Genomic DNA, 25,368 nt, shown 5'->3' with positions numbered 1-25,368 from the left:
TATAGAGAAAACTCATCGTCAAACGAAAGAAATTTATCGAAAACAATTTCGTTAACGAGCCTTCATTTTGTCGGTTAATACTGGTAGCCTATTTCGGAGCCTACCCTGTTATTACCAACTTATTTTTAGGCATTTATAATTTAAATCCATTACAAATTTAACTTTATTACAATGTGTTAAAGATAATAATCCATTTTTCGATTACATTTGAATTTGTTTTCTTTCAACTTTCTATGCGTCAATCATGAATTACGGTTTTGACGGTAATCGATAGGTTATCTGTGGCTCGATCTAGCGGTCGGTAGCAGCACTACCGCTTGCCGGCATGCGACCTGTCAGAATTCTATGAGCTATGATTTTTTTTTGTCCATCTCAAAGTACGAAGCAATGTTACATGACGTACAGACATTGAAAAAATATATAATATTATATGTACGATTTCCAAGAAGTTTGTCGACGTCTTAGTTTTATTTCTTATTATAATAAGTTAATAAAAAATATTGCGTCAGGTTACGTAATAAGTATGAAATTATAATTAGGAACCAATGAATTGTTTTCCTAAATAGTGTTCAAAACCCATAAATTATTATCTATTAAAATATTAAAATTCTATATAAACTTCTTAATAAAACAATTTTAAAATTAAAAACTATGCATTAGGAATAATAATTTAACGTTTAGTCAATAAAAGAATCTTATTATTCCTGCTACAAAAAAAAATAGCTGTCAAAATATTGTCAACCGTTGCGCGGCAATTTAATCTTAAATTTTTAAATGTATTCTTCGGTCAGTTACTCGTTACATTAAATGATGGATCCAAATTAGATTCATTGTGATATTTTTTATATTCATTCTTTTTTTGATGTGAGGAAAAACGTTATTACAAAACGGTATTTATAGGTTATGTTTATTATGTCATTCATGAACGATAATTAATTTCTAGTTGCTTCTGATCTTGTGCACAGATTAATAATTATTTTTCTTTTTCTAATTACCTTAATGGCTTTTTATTGCTGCCAGGGCGAAAAGTAAAAATGGTGGCAGATTACTTCGTGAGAAACTAGAAAAGATTGGCCTCAACTTACCAGCTGGGAGACGGAAAGCTGCAAATGTTACTTTACTGACGTCTCTTGTTGAAGGTAAATACCAAAGATATACACACCGCGCGGAATTAAAAAATTAATAAGCATCCTATGTGTTCTTCCAGACTATGTTCTACATCTATTCCAAATTCCAACATCCATCCATCCATATTTATAATATAAGTAACATTATAGAAATAGCTACAAAAAGTAAGAAACGCACTAATGGCTAAGACAGGCGTAAAATGGAAGCAATTCCGCGTACAGTCTGATAAGTATGTCAGCCGCGATCTAAGTGTTTCATTGTCTTCCGTAGTCCAAACAATCTTTCGATGCATTTTTCCGCAGTTTTTAATAAATTCTGTCGGTCTTCTAGCTCCTTACTTAATTTTACTAGTATAGTATTGTTATATCTGTGGTTTTAGCCATGGCTAGACGTACTAAAGTAGTAATATTTCCAGCGGAAGCGGTACACTTAGCGAGAGATTTCGGCTACGTGTGCGAGACGGAGTTCCCGGCGCGCGCACTCGCGGAGTACTTGGCGCGGCAGTACGCTGAGCACGACGCGAGGAGACGACGGGATCTGCTGCAAGCGACTAAACAGGTAATACTAACATTTTTTGACAGACCTTATTTCTTCTAATATGTAGACATTGGTATGAAATAAGACATGCTTAACTTGCCCTTGCCCGTCAGCACAGAATAAAAAAAATAATCAGTAGTCTATGTTTTCTTCCAGACTGTGTTCTATATCTATTTCAAATTCTATTAATATCAGTTGAACCGATCTGGAGATATCTAATAAACATACATCCATCCAAACGTTGCCATTTATAATATTAGTAAGATTTTCTAACACTACAGAATAGTTGACTCTTTATATTCAGTACCAGTCCATTAAATATATAACATCTTTATCTACTGACTCGAAGGACCAAAAGGACGTTTTAAGTAGTATGTGTATTGTTACATAGGTGACGAAGGAGCTGATGGACCTGCTGAACCAGGACAGGTCTCCGCTGTGCAACACGCGGCCGCCGCACCTGCTGGAGCCGGCCGTGCAGCGTCACCTCACACACTTCTCTCTCATCTCGCACGGATTCGGCGGACCCGCCATTGTCGCCGCCCTCACAGCTATACAGGTACAATCTACATCAATATTTACACCAGAGATTATTATTTTTTTGTTTTTCTCATCGTGTCAATTGCAGATGTCTATGGGCAGTGGTCGGTTCACAATTAAGACTGAATCTGATGGTCGCCCTTTTTAAACTGCTATTGGTTTCAACTTGTGAACTCTAAACTTTATTTTCCTTGACAATCTTTTAGACAAAATCTACTTTCCTTTTAGAAAAATATCCTTTATCTTCCATCTTCGTACAATGCTTCTCTGATTACCGAAGTTTAGCAATCAGTTCATTATTTTGTCTTTCTCTAGTGTAGAGTGAAGTAGATACGTGGGCGGAATTCGAAATTCCAGTCCATGTCCTAATATTTATGTTTCTTGGTGTTTTGATATTCAAAAAAATATTATCTTAGTTTGTCTACGTAAAAACATACCGTCGTTAAGCTTAGTCCTTAGTTAATTTAATCCTACAGATCAGGTATTTTAAAAATGGAATTATAAGTTTTTTTTTGTTCCAGAACTTTTTAAATGAATCACTGAAGCACTTAGACAAATTATATCCTCAAAGTGGCATGGTGTCATCGTCTATGGACAAAACTAAAATGGATCCCGACATCAAAAAGTAACACAAGAACAAATATGGCGTATTCAGTGTGACACACGAACGCGCCTTCCCAATGACTATGGACTTCCCTTCGAAAATGTTGCCAGTGTATAAAATTATTTTTTGAGGGATTAAAAAAATATAATAATAAAGAAGTACATTAAAGTTACAATTTCGACAGTTGAAAAAAATATATTTACTACAAAAATTATTCAAAGTTGGTTAGTAATTGAAAAAACAAACAAAGCTATTGCTAATGCTTAAGAAATCTCATCAAATTATAATCTGTACCTTTACCAAACTTCAAATTATCCAAGATTAAAAATAATTTTTATTATTACGTGAGAAAAAAAATCATGAAAGGAATGTTACTTTAAAATCAAATTAATTAAACTTAATTTGTTCTAATCTGTAATGTCACATCACCATTTTATAATCGTAGGTTTTCATTGACGAGACACTTTTAAAAATATATTGTCTCTGGTTTATCACAGATAATTTAATGGATGACATGACAAAAAATCTTCGATAAAATATTAAAGGGTCATTTCTTACTTTTATTATCAACCATTAATTAATACATACATAACCAATTTTTATAGAAAACTGCCATTATCTGGACCTTATGTGATATACGAATATGCGTATTTATTTTTATGACGATAAGCCGCTTACTGTGTCCTTCCATTGTCGAAACACTTATAAAAAAACGTACTGTCATCTCACTCATTGTCTTTGAAAACTATAGACAACATTATGTTTTTATACAAATGTTAAGGCAATGGAATTTCAGGGTTTCAAAAAGTGCAATTATAATACTCAAGATTGTGAAAATATTGTACATATAGAATTACGAGCAACAATAGTATTATTTAAGCATTTACTATTTTAAAATGTAACAGTCATATTGATTTCAAAAATGGAGGACCATAGACAAGATAATAAGATGTCAAATAAAGTCTTAGAATTTTTTTTTAATTTAAACCACGATATTAACCACAGAGATATTTAAATTAAAATAAAAAAGTGAGTTTGCAATACTGTTAGAATATTATATGTAATGTTTTCTAGAAATATCATTTAAAATCTTTCAAGTTAAGTTACTTAAGTCTGAGTAAATTTCTACAACGCACGAGTCGTACAAATTTAAAGTTAGATTTAAAGGTAAAAGAATATTTCTTGTAATCAAACTGACTCGATCTATTTGTGTCTAACCGTCCATCTATAAAAATCTGAATAACGGAAAAAATATAGCATTTTTTTATAAATTCCACTATCTATGGTCCTTCGTTTATTACAAAGCAATAGTATCTGGTGACTAGACAAGAAACATATCAAATATTATGTGTAAATATTATATTAATAATAGTTTTTTTTCATCTTCATTATGCGAATTTAAGTATATGATAAATGTTTCGAACCTCTTTAGTTTGTAATTATTAGGTTATAGTTTTGCTAGTGAATGTGAAAGTGTGCCAATTAGTTATATAAAAAGCATCGTTGAAGATTCTTAAGTATTTAATATTTATTCTTAATACGACCTGTGTATATAAGAAAAAATTACATTCCAATTATCCTTTGTAAGTTGTATATGTCCTTGTTTTTTTTTTCAAAATTAAAACTATATTAGACAGTGATGGAGTAATGGATCTTAACATTATTCGTCGAAAATCAATTAAAAAATATTTTTATAATCCTAATCATATCAGAATATAGTTTAAATCAGTGAGAAACAACGATGGTTAAAATTATGTTAGAGGAATGTAAATCGGTGTATGATTTGTAACTTGTATTAATTAAATGATAAATGAAATTATCATTGAATTTTGTTTTGAGGAGTAAATGAATAATGTTATAAAGAGCTGGAAATTAATTTATTGAACCAATCCCAAGTTTATGTTATTTTAAATTATAAGACTTATTTTATCTATTGAAGAAAACAAAAATTTTTACTCTGTGCATAAATAATTTTGTCTCTGGTAAAACCAAACCTGTCATTGTCAAATGTCATCGCAAAACTTGAAATGTTACCGCGCGCGTTTCTTTAATTATTTGTGTATTTAAAATGGAAATAGATGAGTCTCCTAGAACGAATATCAAGTGTTTTAAAAGCCATGTGAAGTGTCTGGGACCTTTAAATATCGATTACAATGCATCCAGCACGACGTTCATACTGTGGAATAAGTACGAAATGTACGTATACGAAAATTTAAAATTTGAATGTGCGTCGAATATAATAATGCCCGAATTTCATATCTTTCATCTTATATCGTCTAATAATTTCATAGTCTGCTTAGATTTCGAAGGAAACATACACTTAACGTCTATGAAATTTAAGCAGTCTGCACCAAAGCGATTAAAAACGATCTTTTTACATAAAGAAAAATGTATTCTGAGTTGTACACTATACACTTCTCAAAAACTAATAAGTTTGAAATTGGAATGTAACACGTATTATCTGTGCATAAACAATTTAAATTCGGAATTTGATTTGGAAAAGAAAATTAAGTTGACACTGCCTAATGAAAACAGCCAGCCATTACAAGAGGAATTAAAATCGTATATTTTAAAGTCTTACAAATTATATAAACAATACGATAATTTAAATAGAGTTTTCAATATAGATGGAGATGTATCTAAGGATTATAATTTAATTATTATTAGTTTTGACAGAAGAGTTTTATATGGATGTGTTATTTCACTAAAAATGCAAGTAAATGAAATAGCGTTACAAAACCTTCTTAGTGCTCCAACAAGTATTAGTGATGTAAAAGTGATTGAAGACCTTGAGTATATATTAATAAGTTTAGAATCAGGTACATTTATAAGATTATTACTGGCAGATTTAAATAAAAATGATATTGTTCATTTAAATAAAAACATTTCGAAATGTGTACCATACAATGAATGTATAATATACACAGATGGTATAACAATGTGGAAATCAAATAATACATTTAAACAAGATATAAATTTCCAACAATTTCATATAAATCAAATTAAAGATTTTATATGTTTCGGTGATCAAATCCTATGTACGACATTTACGAATTTAATATATTTATTTACTATTGATAATGAAATATTTATAAAATCGTCATCTGAATATTGTGATGCTAAGAAAATTCTCAATGATGATACAGGATGTGTTTATAAAATATTAGAAGAAATTGAACGAAATTATAAGTTAGAAGAGAAGATTAAAGAGGAATGTAACTATATAACATCTTTATCATTATCTAATCGTCCTGATATACTAGATAGTGTTATTACATATTCAATCATCCTTTATAATACTTATGAAGATATTTTAAAAGAATCTATAGATTTGACATTAACGGAAAAAGTTGAAAGTTATTTCTCAAACAATATATTTTGCTTATTAATAAAAATCAAAGTAACATTTGAAAAACATAAAATTAATGCATTATTAGAAGTATTAAGAGATTTACAAATACATATGACATTGTTATCATCAAATAAAGTGATAAAAACTACATCTGTGAGGGTAGTTGAAGAATTAAAAAATATAAATTTGCTAATTCCGTTGAACGGTAAAAATGTCACATTGGTTACAACTAATATTAAAATATTAAAAAGAATACCAGGAATGCAGAAGAATGAAGAATTATTGATAATTATGCATGAGAAAGAAATAATTTTAAATGCAGAGCATTTTATAAAATCTTATATAATGAAACAAAATATAACTCGATTAAAGGAGATTGAGAATTCAATTGAAGAAATAATCAATGAAATTGCTTATAAATCCAGTAAACATTTATTTAAATTCACTATTGATAAAACACAATCAAATGAATTTTCATTTTATATGAAATTGCCAAATAATTATATAGATGCATTTAAAAATGAAAGTTACTTAAAAAATATATTTAGTACAGAAAAAGCATTAAAGATACTAAAGGAAAATACCTCGGAAGATTTTTTAAATGGGAGAAACAATAAAATATTTGAGATTGGTAACAGTAAAGTTAAAGTTAACATTATAAATGATGAATTTACTAATAACTCATTGAAAGTTACTTGTGATGATATGAAAATAGGTTTTGATGTAAGGAATTTTTACTGCAACTTGGCCTATGACAACTTCACTAAACATGAACCTGGCAGAGAATTTGTCAGACATACTTTATATACTACAATTGAGGTCAGTACTATTTCTTTTCATTCTAAATATGAATTAATTACTAAGCCAAATAGTGCCAGTATCCAGGCAAGCAGTGGAACCACACAACAACCGTGAACAAGCAATTGCAGTTTTTGTCTATTGAATGTTTGTGCCAGAGGCCTAATTTTACTCCATTTTCTCTTCCTACCTATTGTAAAGGATAGAAAGGGCAAGTGGATTTGATGGAGTGGATGTATAGGAAGGGGAAATGTTCTGTGTCCCTTCCATCAATTAAGGCAGACAAGACCCGTTCGCTATTTCGGCGAATTCTGCTCATTTTCTTTGAACTAAAAGTTTTTTTTTTTCAGAATATCCAAAAAGGTGTAAGACGGTGCATCTCCGATGGTACTGAAGATAATCTTAAGTCTCTATTAGAACAGCTTCAAAGCTATGTGTATGCAGCAATGCCATTATAAAAAATCTTGGATACACACTTTCGAGAAACTGTGTCTTCCCGTCATTCTCCTTGTAAAAAATAAAGTGTTTTGTCTGTTGGTAACTAGTCTATGGAAAGAAAAATAAAAGATGTGTAGAATATAATTAAACTCTATTTATTATTAGACCATTCTCCTCAGGAGGTCATTGATCTTGTCCTCGCGGTTGCCGAAGTCCCCGCCGTCGACGTAGTGGATGGTCTTCTTGCGCCAGCCTCCGGTCGGGTTGTTCAGCTTGAACGGCCATAGGAAGTTGCTCGCGTACTAAAAACAAGAAATAATGTAATTAATCTTACTAATATTATAAATACGAATGTTTAGATGGATGGATGTTTGTTAAAAGGTATCTTTGGAAAGGTTGAACAGATTTCGATGAAATTTGACATATGGAACATAGTCCGGAAGAACACAGACTACTTTTAAAGTTTAATTTAATCCCGCACTTACGGAGTCACGGGTGCCAGCTAGTATGATTTATAGAGTAAAACAATTGAGGGAATCACTTGTTGATTGGGACAAGATTTTATGTCAATACAAACTAGCCCGGTAATCCATTAGGAGTAAGGTATCTACTAACTACCATTGTAACACGAGAATTTGACATATAAACAAGACATAAAAAAAATGTATATTTATTCATGTACATCATTAAAAATTTTGGGCAATATGAAAATTTTGTAAGATTTTCTTAATAACTACTGGCTTAGACTAAAAAACCTTAAAATAAAATACCAGCAAATAATTTTGTGTAAATAAAGCTCACCTTGAACTTCTCTCCGACAGTAAAGATTTCATGGATTAAGTCCTCAATACAGATGATGTTGCTCTTGCCGAGTTTGTCCTCAATGATCTTGTTGGAGGTGATAGGCATGCGCTGACCCTTCACCTTCGCGAAACCACGTTTGTAGATTAACTGCAAAAAATATTTTTAATTATAGGACAACTTATTGATTTGTGACCTGCAACAATGCTTTCTTAATACTTGAAATGTAATATTTGGTTTGATTTAAAATTATAAGCAGACCAATTGAAGATACTTTTTTTATAGATAAATGTGTCTGAGTGCTAGGAAAGTTGATCCAGCATACACCTGGTCACCATAGGGGCACACAATTTACTCTGCGCTCTTTGAGTCCACACAGACATTTGGTCTGAGAGATTCGTGCAGAGCGAAAATCAGAAAAATAAACATTGTAGTCCAAAACAAGCCCTAAAGTAATCTTACATATATTATAAATGCGAATGTTTAGATGGATGTTTATTTGAAGGTATCTCCGGAACGGCTGAAGGAATCACAATGAAATTTGGCATAGATGTAGAACATAGTCTGGAAGAACACATAGGCTACTTATTGTGTTTGTTTCTAAGTCCGCCACGGAGTCGCGGGCCACCGCTAGTACCGGATATAAAAATGCTTAACTGGCAGCACTTTTAATAATTAATACATAACCTGTAACTTGAAGGTAACTTAACAGTACTCTGTAATGCATAAAATCGATATCTAATGATGACATTCAAAACACCCTAAAGGTAGGTTATTATCTCACCTCCCGCACACTCTTGAGATTGGGGTATCCCCAAGTGATGTACGGCTCCGCGATACGCAGCATGTTGACGGTGGCCTTGTTCAGACGGACAAACACACCATTGTTGATTTGACGCAATCTGAACAGCTGCAGCACTTTGCGTACCTAAATAAAGACAATAATAATTGTACAAACAATAAGATTTAAATCAAATTGTATATGGACCAGAGCCTTATTGTGCCTGCTTAGTTTTCAAATAGAAAAAATCAAGGAGAGTTAACAAAACATGTTATTGAAAAAATATTTTTATTTTTAAACTTTATCTTACAAGTTCTAAAAACCACTGGAGCTTACTTTTTAACACAAAGTTTTTGTCATGTCAAGGTGATTGGACATGCACAAACTTATTTGACATGCTTAGTAAACTCGGCACTGTGTCTACTAAAATGACAGTTTTAGGAAATATAAATAAAAGAAGTAATGTTATGTCTGAGTGCTAGGAAAGTTGATCCAGCATACACCTGGTCACCATAGGGGCACACAATTTACTCTGCGCTCTTTGAGTCTACACAGACATTTGGGCTGAGAGATTCGTGCAGAGCGCAAAACTACCATAAATAATTCTATCTACAAACTATTAAAGTTAAAAATAACAATTTTTCAACTTACCTTGGGTGAAACCTGGTTGATACCACGGATACGGATGACAAAGGCAAGCTTGGCCTCACCGGGAACATAATAGTTTCCACGGTTGCGAGCCTATAAAAAAAAAGGATAAAACAAATTATTAGGATTTATCAATTTAAAATACTTTTATTATGTAAAAGTAGGGTATTTGCTATTCTCCAATAATCTTACTAATATGATACATGCATGTATGGATGTTTGTCAGAAGGTATCTCCAGAACGGCTGCATAGATCTCACTGAAAGTTGCCATAGATGTTGAATATAGTCTGGAAGAACACATAGGTTACTAACTTAGTTTTTTTACATCCGCACAGACGAAGGCGAGACCTAGAGTGTCGTTTTAAATGGTAAAACAAACTCACTTGTCTGGCTAGCCTGATCTCATCACGTTCCCTGATGCGGTACTCCTTTACATACTGCTCGGCCCTCTTGAAGATCTCCTGCTTCTTCTTGATGGCTACTGAACGCCTCTTAAGTGTAACCTAGAAATTACCAATAGTGTAACCAAGGATTAAGTATCAAGTAGTTAAACATTTTATGGATAAATATAGGAGATAGTATCAGATATTTTTAGTAACAGCATTTTAATCAGATGAACTATGCCTTTAAAATGTTGTATCATCATAAAATTAATAAAATGTAATTTTTATAGTAGCAGAAAATGGTCAAGGCCACCTGATATTATTAAATTAATGTCATTAAACAACATCACCAAAAACATTGTGATTATTTGAAAGTTAATAGCGGAATATTTATCTAGTTTCAGTCGTTGTAGCCATATCCTCATAGTGAGTTTTGAGGTTTCTAAGACCTAAATCTCTGTATAAAACGTATCATCATCCCTGTCGTTTATTTTGACAAAACAGAGATAACAATATGTTTGAAAAGGGGATACTAGTCTTGGAAACCTAAAATTTGTCAGTAACTCTGGTTCATGTAATTTTAGTACATAAGATAAAACTTACTGCAATACGGCGTGTGCGGAGTGCATCTCTCCTTTTACGGTGTTTTAAGACAGACTCAGGTACGGCGGGAAGCTTTTTGCTGCCCTCCTTGCCCTTTACAGGCTCCTTTTCAGTCTTCTTCTTTTCTGTTACCGCAACCATTGTGCTGAAATATAAAATAGTAGTTGTAGCATTATAAAACATAATATTCGTAATGCTAGCGCTAACACGTATTATGTGTGAATCAATAATTTAAATCAAATAATTGATGAATATTACTAGAAAAAAAAAACTTGTGCTATGGGTGGACACAAGAGATATCGTATTTATTTTGTTTTACCTAATTTAACAGTACTAATGCATTTAATTTCGGTATTACCGACAATGAAGTGCACGGGGTATCGCATTTTTATTTTTATAGGTTATGATTGTGACAATTGTATTGTAAATATAAAAAAATTACAATAGTTTCTATCTCGGATTGGAGAGTTAAGGGCCACAAATAAATTAAATGAAATCGAATTAGGTAATTAAAAATGAAATTGGAACATGGAAAAATAACGATGCAGTCAAAACCGTGAGCGCCATTCCTCCGATGAACACAATATTTTTAGGTTATATTAACCATACATTCATAATTTGTAATGATTTCATCCAAAATTAAATAATTTAAAAACATAAGTTTGAAGAAAATAGACCTAATTTGTTATAAACAGACGTCTAACACGCTAATAATTAGTCAATACAGCAGCACGCCGTGCACTTTTTTTCGGTCACAATTCAGATATATTTCACAGGTACACATATAGAATACAGTGTTCTGGTCACTAATTTGGTTTCCCTTTTAATATTCGTATTTATTTAGCACTTAAAAGTAATAAAATTATTAATATTTAACAACCTGCGAGGCAAAACTCCACGCGGCACGTGTGTCAAATTATCAAAAGAACGACAAAGGACATAGACTTCCGCTATTCGCCATTTTTAAATATTTTCCACTAGCAACACAAGTGTAAAAAATTAAGTTTTTATACAATTTCAATCCAAAACTTTTTAATTCCAACAGGAATTTTAAAATCAAAATAAAATGCGGAATTTAAAGTTAAAGAAATAAAATATTAAATATAAATATGTCGTTTTATCACAAGCACTTTTTAAAAACAGTCGTGATAGTAACGAATTTTGTTATTAAAAAAAATAAAATCAAAGCAATTTATGTGCCATTTTTTTCAATCTTTCGATTCTTAAATAAGATTTCCTAATTTTCGAAATGGCCGAAAACGCCCAGCTAAGTGCTTTGGAGGTCGGAGAATTAGATTTATTCGTGGACAGTATGGAACCTACCGAAATCGAAAATATTGGAAATTCGGCGTAATTTTTGTTTTTAATTTAATTTATGATCTACTTAAATTAACCGTAAACACTATCCAATACTTTTCTATCACTATCCTTTTTCCTGTTGCAGCTGGATTGACTGGCATACAAGATTGCAGAAATTAAACCAACAAGCTGTATTGGAAGCGTCATCCATGATGGAAGAAGCTACAAAAGAGACCCTGATTTCTCACGGCAAGGTATTTAAAAATATGTCCGCTGACATAAACAAGAAAGACTGTAATAAATTTCACCACTTCTTTACCTTTAAACCTTTAATAATGTGTTCCTCAGTTACCTGTACTTGTACACGAGGCCATTTGTATTCAAGTGTGGCGGTTAAAGATATATCCACAAATGATGAAATTGGAGCCAGCACCGGCTAGTACATTCGGAATATACATGGTGGTGAGTTAGTACATTATATTTTGGAGCTGAAGAAAAAATTACATTGACTATTACAGACATAAAAAATATTACTACTTGGTCGTCGTTATGCAAAATTGAGTAGACTGTTAACTACTAATCACATCGGCTCTCAGTTATATCACGAGGCAGCAGCAATTGGTCTTTTGGAGACCGTCCTATTTCACGAAGACGGAGTTCAGTGCATCAGCGATGTTATTATAGATTTGCTACAGTATGCTACAGAACAACTAACTTCATTAATTGCGCTTCTCAAGTAAGTACCTTTCGTTCAAAGTACTCAGTCATAACGTAAAGTATTTGCATTACATTGTTCTTTTTCTTAGCGACGGTTACTTGAAGCCAATGTCAGGTCAGGAAATGGACAGCGAAACGGTGTTAGAAGAGCTCGAGAGACAGAAAAGAGATCTGCAATTTGATATAAGTATGCGATGCATTTCCATTGTTAGGTAAGGCACTATTTTTTTATATTAAATCCGGATTGTCCCAACTATATTAAACTTTTGGCTAACATCTTCTTCTAATAAAACATCGTCGTAAATCGAATTTTAGATATCTGGCTGAGCATATGGAGGCAGCCGGTTCAGGCGTGTCCATTGCGACCAATCTGTACAAAACCAACGACGTACCTTCAATCCTATGTCACTTACTACAGTTGGAACCCTGGAAGAAGATCAACGATAAAGGCGATCTTCAAGTATTTAATTGTGAGAAACTTTTATGCTTAATATTCGAAAGAAATCTCGTAAACTTTCTTAGCAGAGTTATGGTACAAACAACTTAAGGAACCTCTAATTCTAATTATTTTTATGTAGATGGACGTTGGTCGAAACCAAATGTGGACGACTTAACGCAAATGCATCGAAGCGAAGCGCAGCTCTGGCTGTGCTTGCGACAACTACTTTTGGAACCACGACTCCGCCATTTCTACGTCATTGATGAGGTCCGACGCACGGCATTTTGTCGCGTATGTATACGGTAGCAACTATTCAGTTATGAAAAAATCTAAAAACCTGTATAATACGTACGATTAACAGTATGTTTCTCTTATTATAACAGTTGCAAGGTAAAATGACAGAAGAAAAGATAGATCAAATACCACCATTAGGGGAACTGAAAACATTCCTTTGCCAAATGGCAATGGGTGACTATTCCAGTTTGCATAATCGCGGGAACGGTGTCAAAGCTCCTGGCTGTACGGTCATCGAAGTTGTGCCACAGGTATAACAGAAAAAAAAAGTGAAGAAACAATTGTTTTCTTATTATTTTTAATTAAATTATTTCATCAATTTTATACCGCAAGTTTGTCTAGCGCTACATTCAAATTGAAGATTCCAACGGTTATTTAACGGCTAATGGAGAGGTTATCAAACACAAATAACTAGGAAAACTTTTTAGTGATACATTTTATCGTTTTTTTTTGCAAATAGACAAAAAATATTTAATTTTAGATAAAAAATGCTTACCTACGTCAAGTGCACAAGAGGAAGAAGACGCTTGCGGCCAATCAATTAAAAAATTGTTTTGTCGATGGTTCTGATGAATCTCGTCGAATGGCCAAAAAACTACTGGATTCTTATACCAGCGATGCCGCTCTTGCGTTGGACAGCGGCGGTGCGAAGTGCGCTAAATGCGGAGATAAAGCCAGCAAGAAATGTTCACGATGCAAGTCTGAATGGTATTGCGGAAGGTAAATAATTCCACATTTTAGTCTGGCAACACTAATGTTACCAGATTCGGGAAATGTTGCCATACTAGAAAATTGTATCTGCTTAAATTGTTTTTTTTTTCAGGGAATGCCAAGTGCAGCAATGGCCGAAACATAGGGATATTTGCGATCAGTTTGCCAAACTGCATGTGTCCGTTTAATTCTTTTTAATAAGTTGATACAAGATTTGTCTTGACGTGTTAGTAATAAAAACAACTCAATAAATAAAATAGGGTTGTCAAAACAATTCTGTTATTACTTACTTACAAACTAATTATAATTTATTGTTTTAATGGTATAATAAAACATGATAAAAAATATTTTTTTGGTTTTTTATTAAGATACCGTAACACCTAAAGATTAGCTTGAAGACTTGAGGTAGTCTTTAAGCACATCCAGCGCTGGGGTCTCCTCACCAAAATCCTATGAAAAAAAAAATTACATTAACATTGAATACATTAAAACTAAACATGATTAAATTATCGAAACCGCTAAAGGTTTGCAATCTCTGCCTACCTCTCTGGGTTAAAAGTATGATATTTTATCCAAACTATTATTCATCATCAGCTCACTATACATCCCCATCGAGGGGCTCGGAGCCTACCCTAAGTTGAGGGTGATTACCTTATTAAGGCTGTAATATGTGTATTATTCCGTTTTTCAAAGAGGGTGTAATAAAGATGACTATGGTTTTCATTTTCATTAAAAGAAATCTATACTACGAGGAAACCACTATTCCAAAAGTAATAAATTTACCAGCTTTTTCAACAAAATCATCACAAATTAACAATAAGACTATTTTTTTACACCGTAAGAGAAATTGTTTGTCTCATGCCTACAAGACAAAACGCACAGATGGACAACCCACAACATGGGAGACATTATTTCAAAATTAACTGAACAGTGCTATTGGAGAAAGAAAACGAGGAAAGTTGACTGAAGTAAATAGAACCAGGTTAAGGACTGAAGAATATGAGCAATTGTTTGAGTGATAGGAAAGTTGCTCACACAAGTCGTGTTGCACCATAGGGTCACATAATTTCTATAGCGCTGAATTTATGTACAAATAAACCTACATAGTTTAGTGTACGTGCTGAGCGCAAATACTACGCAATAACGATAACATGAGACGAAGAATAGCATAGAATAGCAACAAACTTTGTTGATTGCATTATAAAATATCAATTTTAATGCTTTGATAACAATGATCAAATGCTTGACATATAAATTCGAATCTGGATTTGCAAGTCAAGGGACCATTATTATTTTCTTATGGAGATAGTATGTTTTACCAAGTTACACTGTAGTTACAATTGCGGCCGCACTCAAGAACATATAATGGTCACACAATCCCTTTGATGTAGATATCTTTTATTGAATATATTCTAAAAAGTTTCATTATGGTAAAATCTCGTAAACTTACTTTGATGACAACACATGAGCAGCCAACAATCTTCCTTGCTTTGCCGTCCTTGTCAATTTTGCATAAACCAGCCCATTCACCAAGCTTTTTGTTGTTGTCAACCTGGGAAAAGTTATTACATAAATCTTCAGTTGCAAAAATCATCCACATACAAACATGTCTTAAGATATCCATTATTTCTAGCATGGCTAAGAAAAATCTTAAAATTAATTACATTCGAGTTATTTGTCCGAGTGCTAGGAAAGTTGATCCAGCATACACCTGGTCACCATAGGGGCACACATTTTACTCTGCGCTCTTGGAGTCCACACAGACATTTGGTCTGAGAGATTCGTGCAGAGCGCAATATTAATTATATTGTCAATGTTAATATAAAAACATTTGACTTTAGATCATAGGCAATAGTTCCCTACATGGAAGTAAACTTGAAAATAATTTTTTAGGTCATCAAAACTGAATCCAATCAAAGACTATTATTCTGTATAGTTTGTCTATTTGAGATTGAATAGTTAAACAAATCTGTGTCTATAAAATATCAAATTATGTTTATCTGAGAATAAATGTTGTATTTAATGGACATTTTTTTGGTGTTGGACTGTGTGTGAATAACATTTTTTTAAAACTAATCATCCTTAAATAGACACACTATAGACACTGCAACACCATATTACATTAAAGTCAGTTTCCACTGCAAAACATATGATATAAAATAAAGTTAAGTGTTAGAGAGTTTCCCCTCCCATATAAATCATGTGTTTTCTGTACTAAAATTAGTTTTTGAATTATCTATAGCTTGTTAGATTGACTTTACCTTGACAAGTGGGATCTGGTGCTCATTGCAGAGGGCTTGAACAAGCTTCTTGTATGCCGCCTCATCACAGTTCTCAGCCAACACGCAAAGGACAGCTTGCCTCCTAGTGTGCGGAAATTATTGATTTAATAAATGGAAAAACAAATAGTTCTTTCTTAGTTTACATGTTAACTAAATAAAAATGGATAATGTCATTCCTTTCAAAAAGTCATTCTCTCATCAAAAGTTACATTTATTTTCCTTAAGATTATTAACCACCCTTAAGTACCTAAATATTTGAAAAGATCACATTTGGTATTTACTATAGACTAAAAGTTGTAAAGTTTGTAACTAGCTTTATATATAACTAGCTGTCGCCTGCGACTGTCCGCACAAGATGAAATCTTAATAAGTAGCCAAATTTCAACAAGATCAATGCAGCTGTTCTGAAGATATCTAATAACAAACATCCATCCATCTAAATATTCACATTTATATTAGTAACATTATACATTTTAAATATGTTAACTGTAGCATACTTGGGAGGCCACAAGTTCGAAGAATCGAGCACTGTGGTACTATGTATATGCGTTAATTTTGGCAATAAATTTGATCCAACATAGGACAACTATGTTTGATATTTCCACAAGAAATGTGACTAGAACAGCCACATATCATGTGAATATTATGGTAGCTCTATTGCCATTAATTTATCCCTCAAATTATTTTTCCTAAGTAGATAAAAATATTGCTTGTTTTTTAGTCGGGAACTATGCAACATTTAACCCTATAGTACAATGCCACTTTACTTAATAACTTTCGCAAAATAATAAAAAATTAAAAAGCATACTGTAAGCCATATACATAATTTGATGTTCCTTTGATTTCATTAATAACAAATTTATGTAAAACGAGATATTGTGCCAATATAGCAATTATTTGTTATTTAGTTTACTTACCTTATAAGGTAATAAACTTTTAAGTAGCATAAATATACAAAAACATACTTGTCGAGGGCTTTAGCAGCCTCATGAAGACCATGTACAAGACCTCCGTGGATGAGGGCTGTCTTCAGAACTTCTTGAAGGGCTGTGTTTACATCCATAGCACCCCCACTGAGGACTGGGTTCACTGGCACTTCACTGAAAGGATTTCATGTATAGTTGATACCAATAATATAGCATTATAATTAAACGATGGAGAGACATAACGAAGACATGTATAGGTTATGTTGACAATATTTATAGACAACTTACATCCAAAAAAAGATAATATGTCATGTAATGATTAATTGCTAATGTATATTTACTTAATTTGTATGATATTACGTCTTTTCAATTCAAATTTATTAAGAAAAACAATAACACTTACACTTCGACATCAGCCATGGTTTTTTATTATGTTTGGTCCTGAAATATGAAACAAAACGAATTGAGCAATACGTCGATTTCCCATTTTAAATAGTATTAATAATTTATTCTTAAAGATCACTGAAATAATAACAGATTTTGAAAATAACTTTACAAACACTTTGACACTTTACCTTGCGTACCGGAAAAAGACTAGAACCAGAGAGTGTAGAGAATTGGCACTGTCATCTGTCATGTCAAAAAAGTCAAAATTATTCGGACGACCATAAATAAAATAATCGAATAATCGATTTCTTTCACCATTTTCTACATACTACCGCCAAGTTTAAAACTTATTCTCGGAAGTTATATAAGTATATAATGAACCGCTTAAGTACCTTAAGGCAAGCGCTACTTTGCTTTGAATATGCCAGACAGGAAAGAATGATTAGAAAAAAGTTATACGTAAAATAAGTAACCACGGACCATCCCCCGAATATTTATCGGAAAAATAACGATGATATTTGTATATTGTTATCTATTTTTCAATGAAAACAAGAGAAAGCACGTCAAAGTCAATTTTGAAAGCTTTCAAAATTATTTTCTAATTTTTGTTTTGATTTACTTTTGTGTGATTAAATCGTAGTGTAATTTGTTGCATAATTAATAACGTAACATTAATTATGTGTTTACCCTTAAGATCTTAGGAAACTTTCAATAATGACACAACACACTGATATATTATATATGTCGGAATATATAAAAAATACATTATATTTCGCAATTACAAGGCCTGGTAAAGTTTTTAAAAGCACGTCGGAAACATATTTCTTATGTATTGATAATGAGCTAGTTTACGAAAACTATTTCTCAGACTTTGGCCCGGTGAACCTAGGTTGTATTTACAAATATTGTAAATTATTGAATGAGAAGCTTGAAAAATGTAGGGATAGTCAATTTGTTGTGCATTATACATCTTGTGACCCTAAGAAGAGTACGAATGCTGCTTTTTTGATGGGTTGTTTTGGAGTTGTGTATTTGAACCTGCGACCCAAGGAGGCGTTGAAACCGTTATTACTCCAAGGCTATAGTTATCGGTGAGTTCATTAATTTCTGAAGACTTTTCAGACTCCATTCTTTTAGTACTAAAAGGAATAATAGCAAGGAAAAACATAGACTATTTTCAATTGTGGATTTTTTTAAGAACAAACAAATGTTATCTATAAGTTGCATTGTTATTTAACAGACCATTTCAAGATGCAACTCCGGGCGATTCGGCTTATACGATATCTCTATTGGATTGTCTCCAAGCGATGGATAAAGCACGAGAGTTAGGCTTTTACGATTTCCAAGATTTCAATTATGAAGACTATGTCGCATTGGATAAAATAGAAGGAGGTGACCTAAACTGGATTATACCTGGTTAGATTTTTAATTAGATTTATGTTATTAAAAGATATTTCTTTTTTTACCTATTAATTTTTTAATCTCTTTCAGGAAAATTTCTCGCTTTCATAGGCCCTGTTGACACAAAGGCTCCTATATACCATCGTCCTGAAGAATACATAAGCTATTTTAAAGAAAATAATGTTAATGTCGTTATTAGACTGAATAAAAAAATGTATGATGGAAATATGTAAGTATTTTCATAGTACAGTAAGGCAAACGAATGAGCGGTCACTTTATTTCGCTAAAAACTTAGTGATTTGCCCATAAACATCTGTAGTAAGTCAGAGGGTTTCAAAGATCGATAACAAATCTTCCCATCCGTACTTCGTATTCGTTGCTCCATGTCTAAATGTGATGTTATATTTTCAGATTCATTAGTGCTGGCATACTTCATTACGATTTATTTTTTCTCGATGGCTCTTGTCCACCGAAGAATATATGTTTAAAATTTCTCCGAATTAGCGAGACTAGTGTTGGTGCTATTGCCGTTCATTGCAAGGTTAAGAATTTAAATAACATTTAGTTTAGCTATTACGATATTTTTTTAAGGTATTTATTAAATTAATCATAAACCTTTGCTACCTGGTTGTGGTGTAAAGTACATTTGTGATCCGTAAAATAAATATTAATGTTTTATTGAATATTTGTAATCATGAAGCAATTGTTCAGGCAGGTTTAGGGCGCACTGGCTCTTTAATCGGTTGTTACTTGATCAAGCATTATCGTATGACCTCTCACGAAGCTATTGGCTGGATGAGAATATGTAGACCAGGATCAGTAATCGGGCAACAACAGGTTAATACGTTTTTCTATTTTCGACTAAACCGTAATGTGTAGGATGTCTCGATTTTGGTCGTAAAAAGATGAAGAACGGATTAAAAACTAAGAACAATTTATATTCTTGTAGTAATTGGCAGTGATTAGTTCTACTAGTCTTTAGTTTCTTTATAACTAACATAAAACGATAATTTTCAAGTTGAAAGTTATTTAAAATTTAACAGATTTAAATTAGAAAATGTTGTTTTCACGTTTAGGTAGTTTTAATTTTGTTTAACATTATTATTGGAACAGGAATGGTTGGAAAAACTTGAGCCGTGGCTGATAAAACAAGGGAATTTGTATAGGTAAGCATTTGCTTACACTTCTTAAATACCAAAAAGTACTAAACCATAAACATTGAACGAAAAAGTTGCAATATTGTCTATGGGCGTCTGTAAATTGAAATGCCCCGTCGTAGTGTTACCAGATAAAGAGGATCTCAAATTAGTAACATTACTTTTTAATTTCAATTTTTATGGTACGGTCAAGTAAAGGAAAATTAATTTATTATTCCTTAAAGTTGAATATATTGTTACACGCAGCAGTATAATAACATTAACAAAGTTTGTATCAGGAAAAGGGTTCACGGAGATTTTGACAAGCTGCCAGAACACAAATATGGCTTGTATTCTATTACTGAAAAGGCTGTCAAGTGCCGGCCAGTTTTATTTCATAAGTCACCATCTCCACCGCCTCCAGTGCAAAGACAAAACCGAGTTGATGGAGCCACACATTCTAGACCACAAGCTTCAAAGATAATAAGAAAAGGAAATGCAGGTATATAAATTAAAGCCTGCAAATGACTTATAGTTTTAAAATTTGTTTAATACTTTTTATTTCCCAACCGTAACGCACTGCCAGTTGCTATTATTTGTACAAGTAAACAGTGTTATTTTGAATTGTTTTCATTCTTATTAAATATGCTGAATCTTTATCAATTTTTTTCTTTTATTATTCAGACGTGTTCGAAACTGAAACCGAGGAGAAATTCCTAGCCTCGTGTGATTTAACTCTTTCGGGCAATGAGCCATTGTGCCGTAGGAAAGGATGTATTATTAAAAATAGCACTGTTTTCGACCAAAGTGACGAATTAGAGCAACAGCCGGAAACATTGAATAGGCCGAAATGGAAGAAAGTCCTATCATGTTGTTCGTGGCCAGATATTTGTAATGAAATACGATGGAAATTGACAGTGCGTTGCGTGAAATTGACACCAAAATTCTGTGATGGTACAAATAAATGGTGTATTCTTATTGATAAGGTTGGTAACTTATCTAAGATAAAATTATCTACATACAAGTTGAGTAATTTGCTTTTTAATAATATATTTATAAATTAGAAACATTTTTGTCACAGTTACTGTTGCGCCTGTCGAAAAGGACCAATATATTTGGCGAGTAAGATCACCCTATAAGAGCTATGGTCAAAGGAGTGCAAAAACGGAGTACGTATTACAAACATAGTTTACAAATATATATAGTAAAATATGATAATTGTATGATTTTTTTGTTGAAACTAATAGCGATCAAAGTGAAACTAAGTCACGTCGTACTTCTGGTTCCGGAGAACCTAGACCCCGTTTGGTGTCACAAGATTGTACAATGTCTCCTCTCATCAAAAGGACTGTTCCTACCAGTCAAGTATGAATTTTAATTTTACACAAAAACAGATGCTTTACACCTCACGCGAAAGAGGTTTAATTTAATATAATTTCAGGATTTTAATAAAATGCCAAGTGGATTTACAACTATCCCCACATTTTGTACCACTCAGGGCCCTATCGTTAAAACGATTACCGAAGCCAAGGTAAGTCTTAAATAAACTTCATTAGGCCTATGCCTTAACCCTTAACTCATCGCAATAGCAGTTTTAATAAACAAATTGTCGGCACAAGAAAAAAAAAATGTCATTAAGTTAATGTTTCACAAAATAAAATTCGTATATAAAATGTAAGCCATTGTCTGATTGAGTCGTTTTATGAATACTTTTGTAAAAACTATTTTAAACCAAAATCTTAATTTTTAGGAGTTTCTAATGCGATCTAGTGCATGTCGAGAAAATTGTGGTTTCATTCCTACTCATGAACCATCAAAGGATCCTTATAAAAAAAGAAATGATCAATACGACTACCTTGCTTATAGAAATCCTAGTCGAAATATACCACCATCGTATACTAGCACAGGTTTTTAAATTTTTTCTTGCCTTTCATGAAGTATGCAGTAGGCAGAATATAGCAATTTCATTTCCATGTTTCTTAAAGTTGGAAGAGACTCGCAATCACACTACCGACGTCGTCTCGGCCGCAGTCCTAGTCCGATTCCGCCTCGGTTAGCACTAGAACAGTCTCGTGCCACTAATACATTGTCGGTGAAAGAAGTTGCGGTTAAAAAGGCTTCTTCAAAGATTGCAATTCGTGACGCGTTATCAAGACTGAAATGTAAGTTATTTATATGCATATTTCTAAGTAGTTTCTAGTGCAATGTAGTGCATTATCTAACAAAAGTAAATCTTACTAATACTACATTTTTTTAAATCCGCACGGGCGGAGTCGCGGTCGACAGCTAGGATTAAATAAAAACTCGAAGTATCAGTTTTTTTTCGGTTGAAATAGTACTTTTATATCTATAATACTGGCAATAAGTTAAAAGTTTCAAATTTGGAAAAACGAATGTCATTGTCATGTGTCAACTGTCACATGAAATCTAACCTAACAATGGTTTGAAAATATACACTTTTAAGTAATAAAACAGTAATGTTTTACGTTTTAACTTAAATTGTATTAACCTAAAATAATCGACTAACGCCACCCGAGATGGGTGCTTTAGTGACAAAAGCGTTAAGACCTATAAAGACATTTAATGTGGAGAATCGTGCACATAAAGTTATTTCGAAGGAAAAACCTACACCGGCGCCACTCTATCCGTCTACAAAGGAAGATTTAAAACGTACATTAGCAGCGGTACCCGACATAGATGAAAAACTAGATAAAAAAGACCCAGGGCTTGATGACAGATTGAAATCCGTTTATGTAACATCTTATGGCCGTCCCGAGGATGACATTACGAGAGAAAAAATCCAGCAAAATCCAAACCGACCGCTACCGAAGAACAGATCACAAGTTCCAGAATTCGAAATGGGTTGGAATGAACCGGAAGAAGTGCCTTATGGACGTACAACTTTACGAAAAGCCTTAGAGTTTATTGAATCGCATCAGATGAATCCCACAGAGGTCACAGCATCGAAGATAGCTTTAGAATATAAACTGAAAGGGGAAGATGTTGAAGCAATATTAAAATACTTTAAAGCATATGAAATTTATATTCCGGAAACAAAGAAATCTGCGGCAAGATTTGCTGGTCCCACTAATTATAGAAGAAAGCAGCTCCAAGAAAACAAAATTAAAGAATTAGCTGGTGAAAGTGAAATTATTGACGAGAAACATGATATTCCAGTTAAAGACCAAGCAAAAAATAACTAGTAAATTAATGAAATATGTAACTAATATATGAAAGTTCAAATAAAGTAAAGTCAAACCTAGATAAGTGAGAAATCTTGATAAAGGAGTGTCGTCCAGTCTCAACTGAGACCTCCATAAGTGAGAATCGGGTTAGAAAGAAAACATAATGGTCCCTTGGACTCTAGCATCCAGGTTTTGACTATTTATGTTGGGTGTTTATGATTAGTTAATTTTGCTTATTTTGAAATTTTAACAATGTATTAAATAAAATTATGTTTATTTCTGAATGTAGTTACAATAAGCTATGTAGGTAATGTAGTGAATCAACATCTGTGATGTTAATATAAATTCTGAAATTGAGTTTTCACTGTAGTAACAAATGTAAAAAAACATGTCACACTTTTATTATCTTTGAAAAGCACAAAGTTCAATGGAATTGAGTAAATGTTACAAGTTATGAAACATTTTTCAAGATGATGTGTGTCAACTATAACAGCATTATAAAGATATATTTGGTATAATTTGTCATTTTGATTAATTTCACTATACAATGTATTGGCGAAAATTTAAATTCAAGTATTACAGAAAATTACACATATGTTTATGAATTTGACTTTTTCAATTGCTAAATAAAAAACCTTATGACTTCCAATGTTTATAAAATATACTTGTTTAATTATTTATAAACAATAAAAATATGAAATATCCAAAAGTGGGTTGTTGTTAATAGGTTAATTCTATGTAGTTAATTTAGTTACCAAGAAAGTAGTAAAGAAGAGTTTAAATGGTAATAAATGGTTTTGTTATAAAAATTCTTTTATTTATAATTGTATTTAGATGTGGCATAAACCAAAGAGAAGTTCGTAGAGAAAGTAGATGGAATACGAATTAAAAAAAACACTTACCAATTCTTCGTCAAACACTTTTTAGACTTTAGAATCAACACAAACCGGCATTATTTTCAAAACTATCTCTTTTACAATATGATTATAAGAGTTTTCAAAAATCTGACGTTTCATTATTTTTGGCGGTAACAGTGACAGCTCCGCGCTATGGTTCGACGGGGGCTGGGTCTGTGGGCGCAGCGTCGCTGGGGGCGCGGCGTGTCGCGCCTTCCGGTAAGCGCGCGCCCAGCACGCGGTCCGATGAACGGAATACAGCCACACAAGGCGATGTACTCAACAGTATTAAGGTAAAATTTTGGATACAATTGAATCATAATTATTTCTTAAGTACACCGTTTTTAGTATGAAAATATTTACTTTAATTTTTTTCCAGTATCAAAGGAGATTGCTTGATTCGATTGTTATTAACAAAGCGAATGCGACGTCACGAGAAAATCAAGACAATTTAAGGTATTTCACATATTATTTATCACAAACTTATACATTTTTCTTTCTCTATTTTATTTGGATGCATGAAAAGGGTCTCTTTGACAGCTGTCAAAGTAGAATTGAGACCACGAAGTTATACTTTTTTTATCTGTTTCACACAGATTAAAAGAGAAGAACGCAAGTATCGGACCGATGAGAATCTTCAATAGACCAAGCTCTCCGAAAGGCAGACACAATGTGCATACACCATTCTATTGAATGTTGTGAATAATATTGTGAAAATTACTAGTGAAGTTCAATACGAAATGAATAGACTTACATTTTTTTATTATTATACTTTATTTACAATATATAACTTGTATCAGATATTTTTATGTACATAAATGTCATTTTATTTTGTAATTTGAGTTTTTTTTAATTAGAAATAATTTAGCCTTGAACAAATGTAGGCAAAAAATAGGCCCATTTTATTTCAGAACGAATTATTATTTACAATCGTTTGGCAGAAGGGTGATGGCTTTTACAGTATTTGTAAAAAAATACGAAAAATCCTAACCTCAAAATTCTTACAAATATTAACATGTTATCAAGGTTTTTAGGTATAAATCAAAACCGAGAAATTATTTACTTAAAATCTAAGAGTTAG

At 32.5% G+C, this 25,368-nt stretch overlaps 7 protein-coding genes across 8 annotated transcripts in view; 5 read left to right on the top strand and 2 right to left on the bottom strand.

Annotated features, from left to right (window-relative positions):
* The window catches only part of TfAP-2 (transcription factor AP-2), a 28,065-nt gene extending 24,232 nt beyond the window's left edge, over window positions 1-3,833 (top strand). Inside the window, exons 7-10 of the mRNA XM_013312941.1 lie at window positions 1,021-1,139; window positions 1,544-1,686; window positions 2,057-2,224; window positions 2,727-3,833. Coding sequence (XP_013168395.1) covers window positions 1,021-1,139; window positions 1,544-1,686; window positions 2,057-2,224; window positions 2,727-2,834 — 538 coding nt within the window. The 3' untranslated portion in view covers window positions 2,835-3,833. The remainder of the gene's footprint in view (window positions 1-1,020; window positions 1,140-1,543; window positions 1,687-2,056; window positions 2,225-2,726) is intronic.
* Window positions 3,834-4,829: 996 nt separating this feature from the next.
* On the top strand, window positions 4,830-7,544 carry LOC106128415 (uncharacterized). Its single transcript, XM_013326798.1, has 2 exons — window positions 4,830-6,980; window positions 7,310-7,544. Exons 1-2 carry the CDS (start codon window positions 4,878-4,880, stop codon window positions 7,415-7,417), a joined length of 2,211 nt encoding a protein of 736 aa, XP_013182252.1. The 5' UTR covers window positions 4,830-4,877; the 3' UTR covers window positions 7,418-7,544.
* RpL7 (ribosomal protein L7) lies at window positions 7,537-11,530 on the bottom strand. Its single transcript, NM_001311949.1, is given in 7 exon segments — window positions 7,537-7,699; window positions 8,199-8,348; window positions 8,983-9,126; window positions 9,631-9,720; window positions 10,012-10,131; window positions 10,615-10,759; window positions 11,495-11,530. Coding segments are annotated over 6 exon segments (786 nt in total). The 5' UTR covers window positions 10,756-10,759; window positions 11,495-11,530; the 3' UTR covers window positions 7,537-7,558.
* Window positions 11,531-11,805: 275 nt separating this feature from the next.
* On the top strand, window positions 11,806-14,421 carry Zmynd10 (zinc finger MYND-type containing 10). The gene is made up of 10 exons (XM_013326221.1): window positions 11,806-11,964; window positions 12,059-12,167; window positions 12,262-12,375; window positions 12,510-12,649; window positions 12,720-12,842; window positions 12,946-13,100; window positions 13,209-13,360; window positions 13,453-13,614; window positions 13,845-14,083; window positions 14,187-14,421. Exons 1-10 carry the CDS (start codon window positions 11,864-11,866, stop codon window positions 14,260-14,262), a joined length of 1,371 nt encoding a protein of 456 aa, XP_013181675.1. The 5' UTR covers window positions 11,806-11,863; the 3' UTR covers window positions 14,263-14,421.
* Window positions 14,420-17,725, bottom strand: RpS12 (ribosomal protein S12). The gene is given in 5 exon segments (NM_001312119.1): window positions 14,420-14,524; window positions 15,525-15,626; window positions 16,336-16,438; window positions 17,322-17,456; window positions 17,686-17,725. Coding segments are annotated over 5 exon segments (420 nt in total). The 5' UTR covers window positions 17,703-17,725; the 3' UTR covers window positions 14,420-14,461.
* A 512-nt stretch (window positions 17,726-18,237) lies between these two features.
* LOC106127893 (dual specificity protein phosphatase CDC14B) lies at window positions 18,238-25,267 on the top strand. 2 transcript variants are annotated; one of them, XM_013326184.1, is made up of 15 exons: window positions 18,238-18,760; window positions 18,910-19,085; window positions 19,161-19,299; window positions 19,482-19,611; window positions 19,782-19,907; window positions 20,184-20,236; window positions 20,506-20,708; window positions 21,288-21,375; window positions 21,454-21,571; window positions 21,648-21,737; window positions 21,957-22,113; window positions 22,192-22,368; window positions 24,426-24,580; window positions 24,667-24,743; window positions 24,884-25,267. In XM_013326184.1, exons 1-15 carry the CDS (start codon window positions 18,384-18,386, stop codon window positions 24,978-24,980), a joined length of 2,163 nt encoding a protein of 720 aa, XP_013181638.1. In that variant the 5' UTR covers window positions 18,238-18,383; the 3' UTR covers window positions 24,981-25,267. The 2 variants fall into 2 exon arrangements, with proteins under 2 accessions (XP_013181638.1, XP_013181646.1); XM_013326192.1 differs by lacking the exons at window positions 18,238-18,760; window positions 18,910-19,085; window positions 19,161-19,299 and having other exon boundaries at window positions 19,520-19,611; window positions 19,786-19,907.
* Window positions 22,596-24,094, top strand: LOC106127940 (protein NDUFAF4 homolog). Its single transcript, XM_013326232.1, has one exon. The coding sequence runs from the start codon at window positions 22,744-22,746 to the stop codon at window positions 23,407-23,409; it is 666 nt and encodes a 221-aa protein (XP_013181686.1). The 5' UTR covers window positions 22,596-22,743; the 3' UTR covers window positions 23,410-24,094.
* Window positions 25,268-25,368: the final 101 nt, after the last annotated feature.

The sequence above is a fragment of the Papilio xuthus genome, unplaced genomic scaffold (assembly GCF_000836235.2).
Source record: "Papilio xuthus unplaced genomic scaffold, Pxut_1.1 DF829758.1, whole genome shotgun sequence".
Classification (NCBI taxonomy): domain Eukaryota; kingdom Metazoa; phylum Arthropoda; class Insecta; order Lepidoptera; family Papilionidae; genus Papilio; species Papilio xuthus.
Note: the sequence above shows the minus strand (reverse complement) of the source record. Positions and strands in the feature narration are given on the sequence as shown.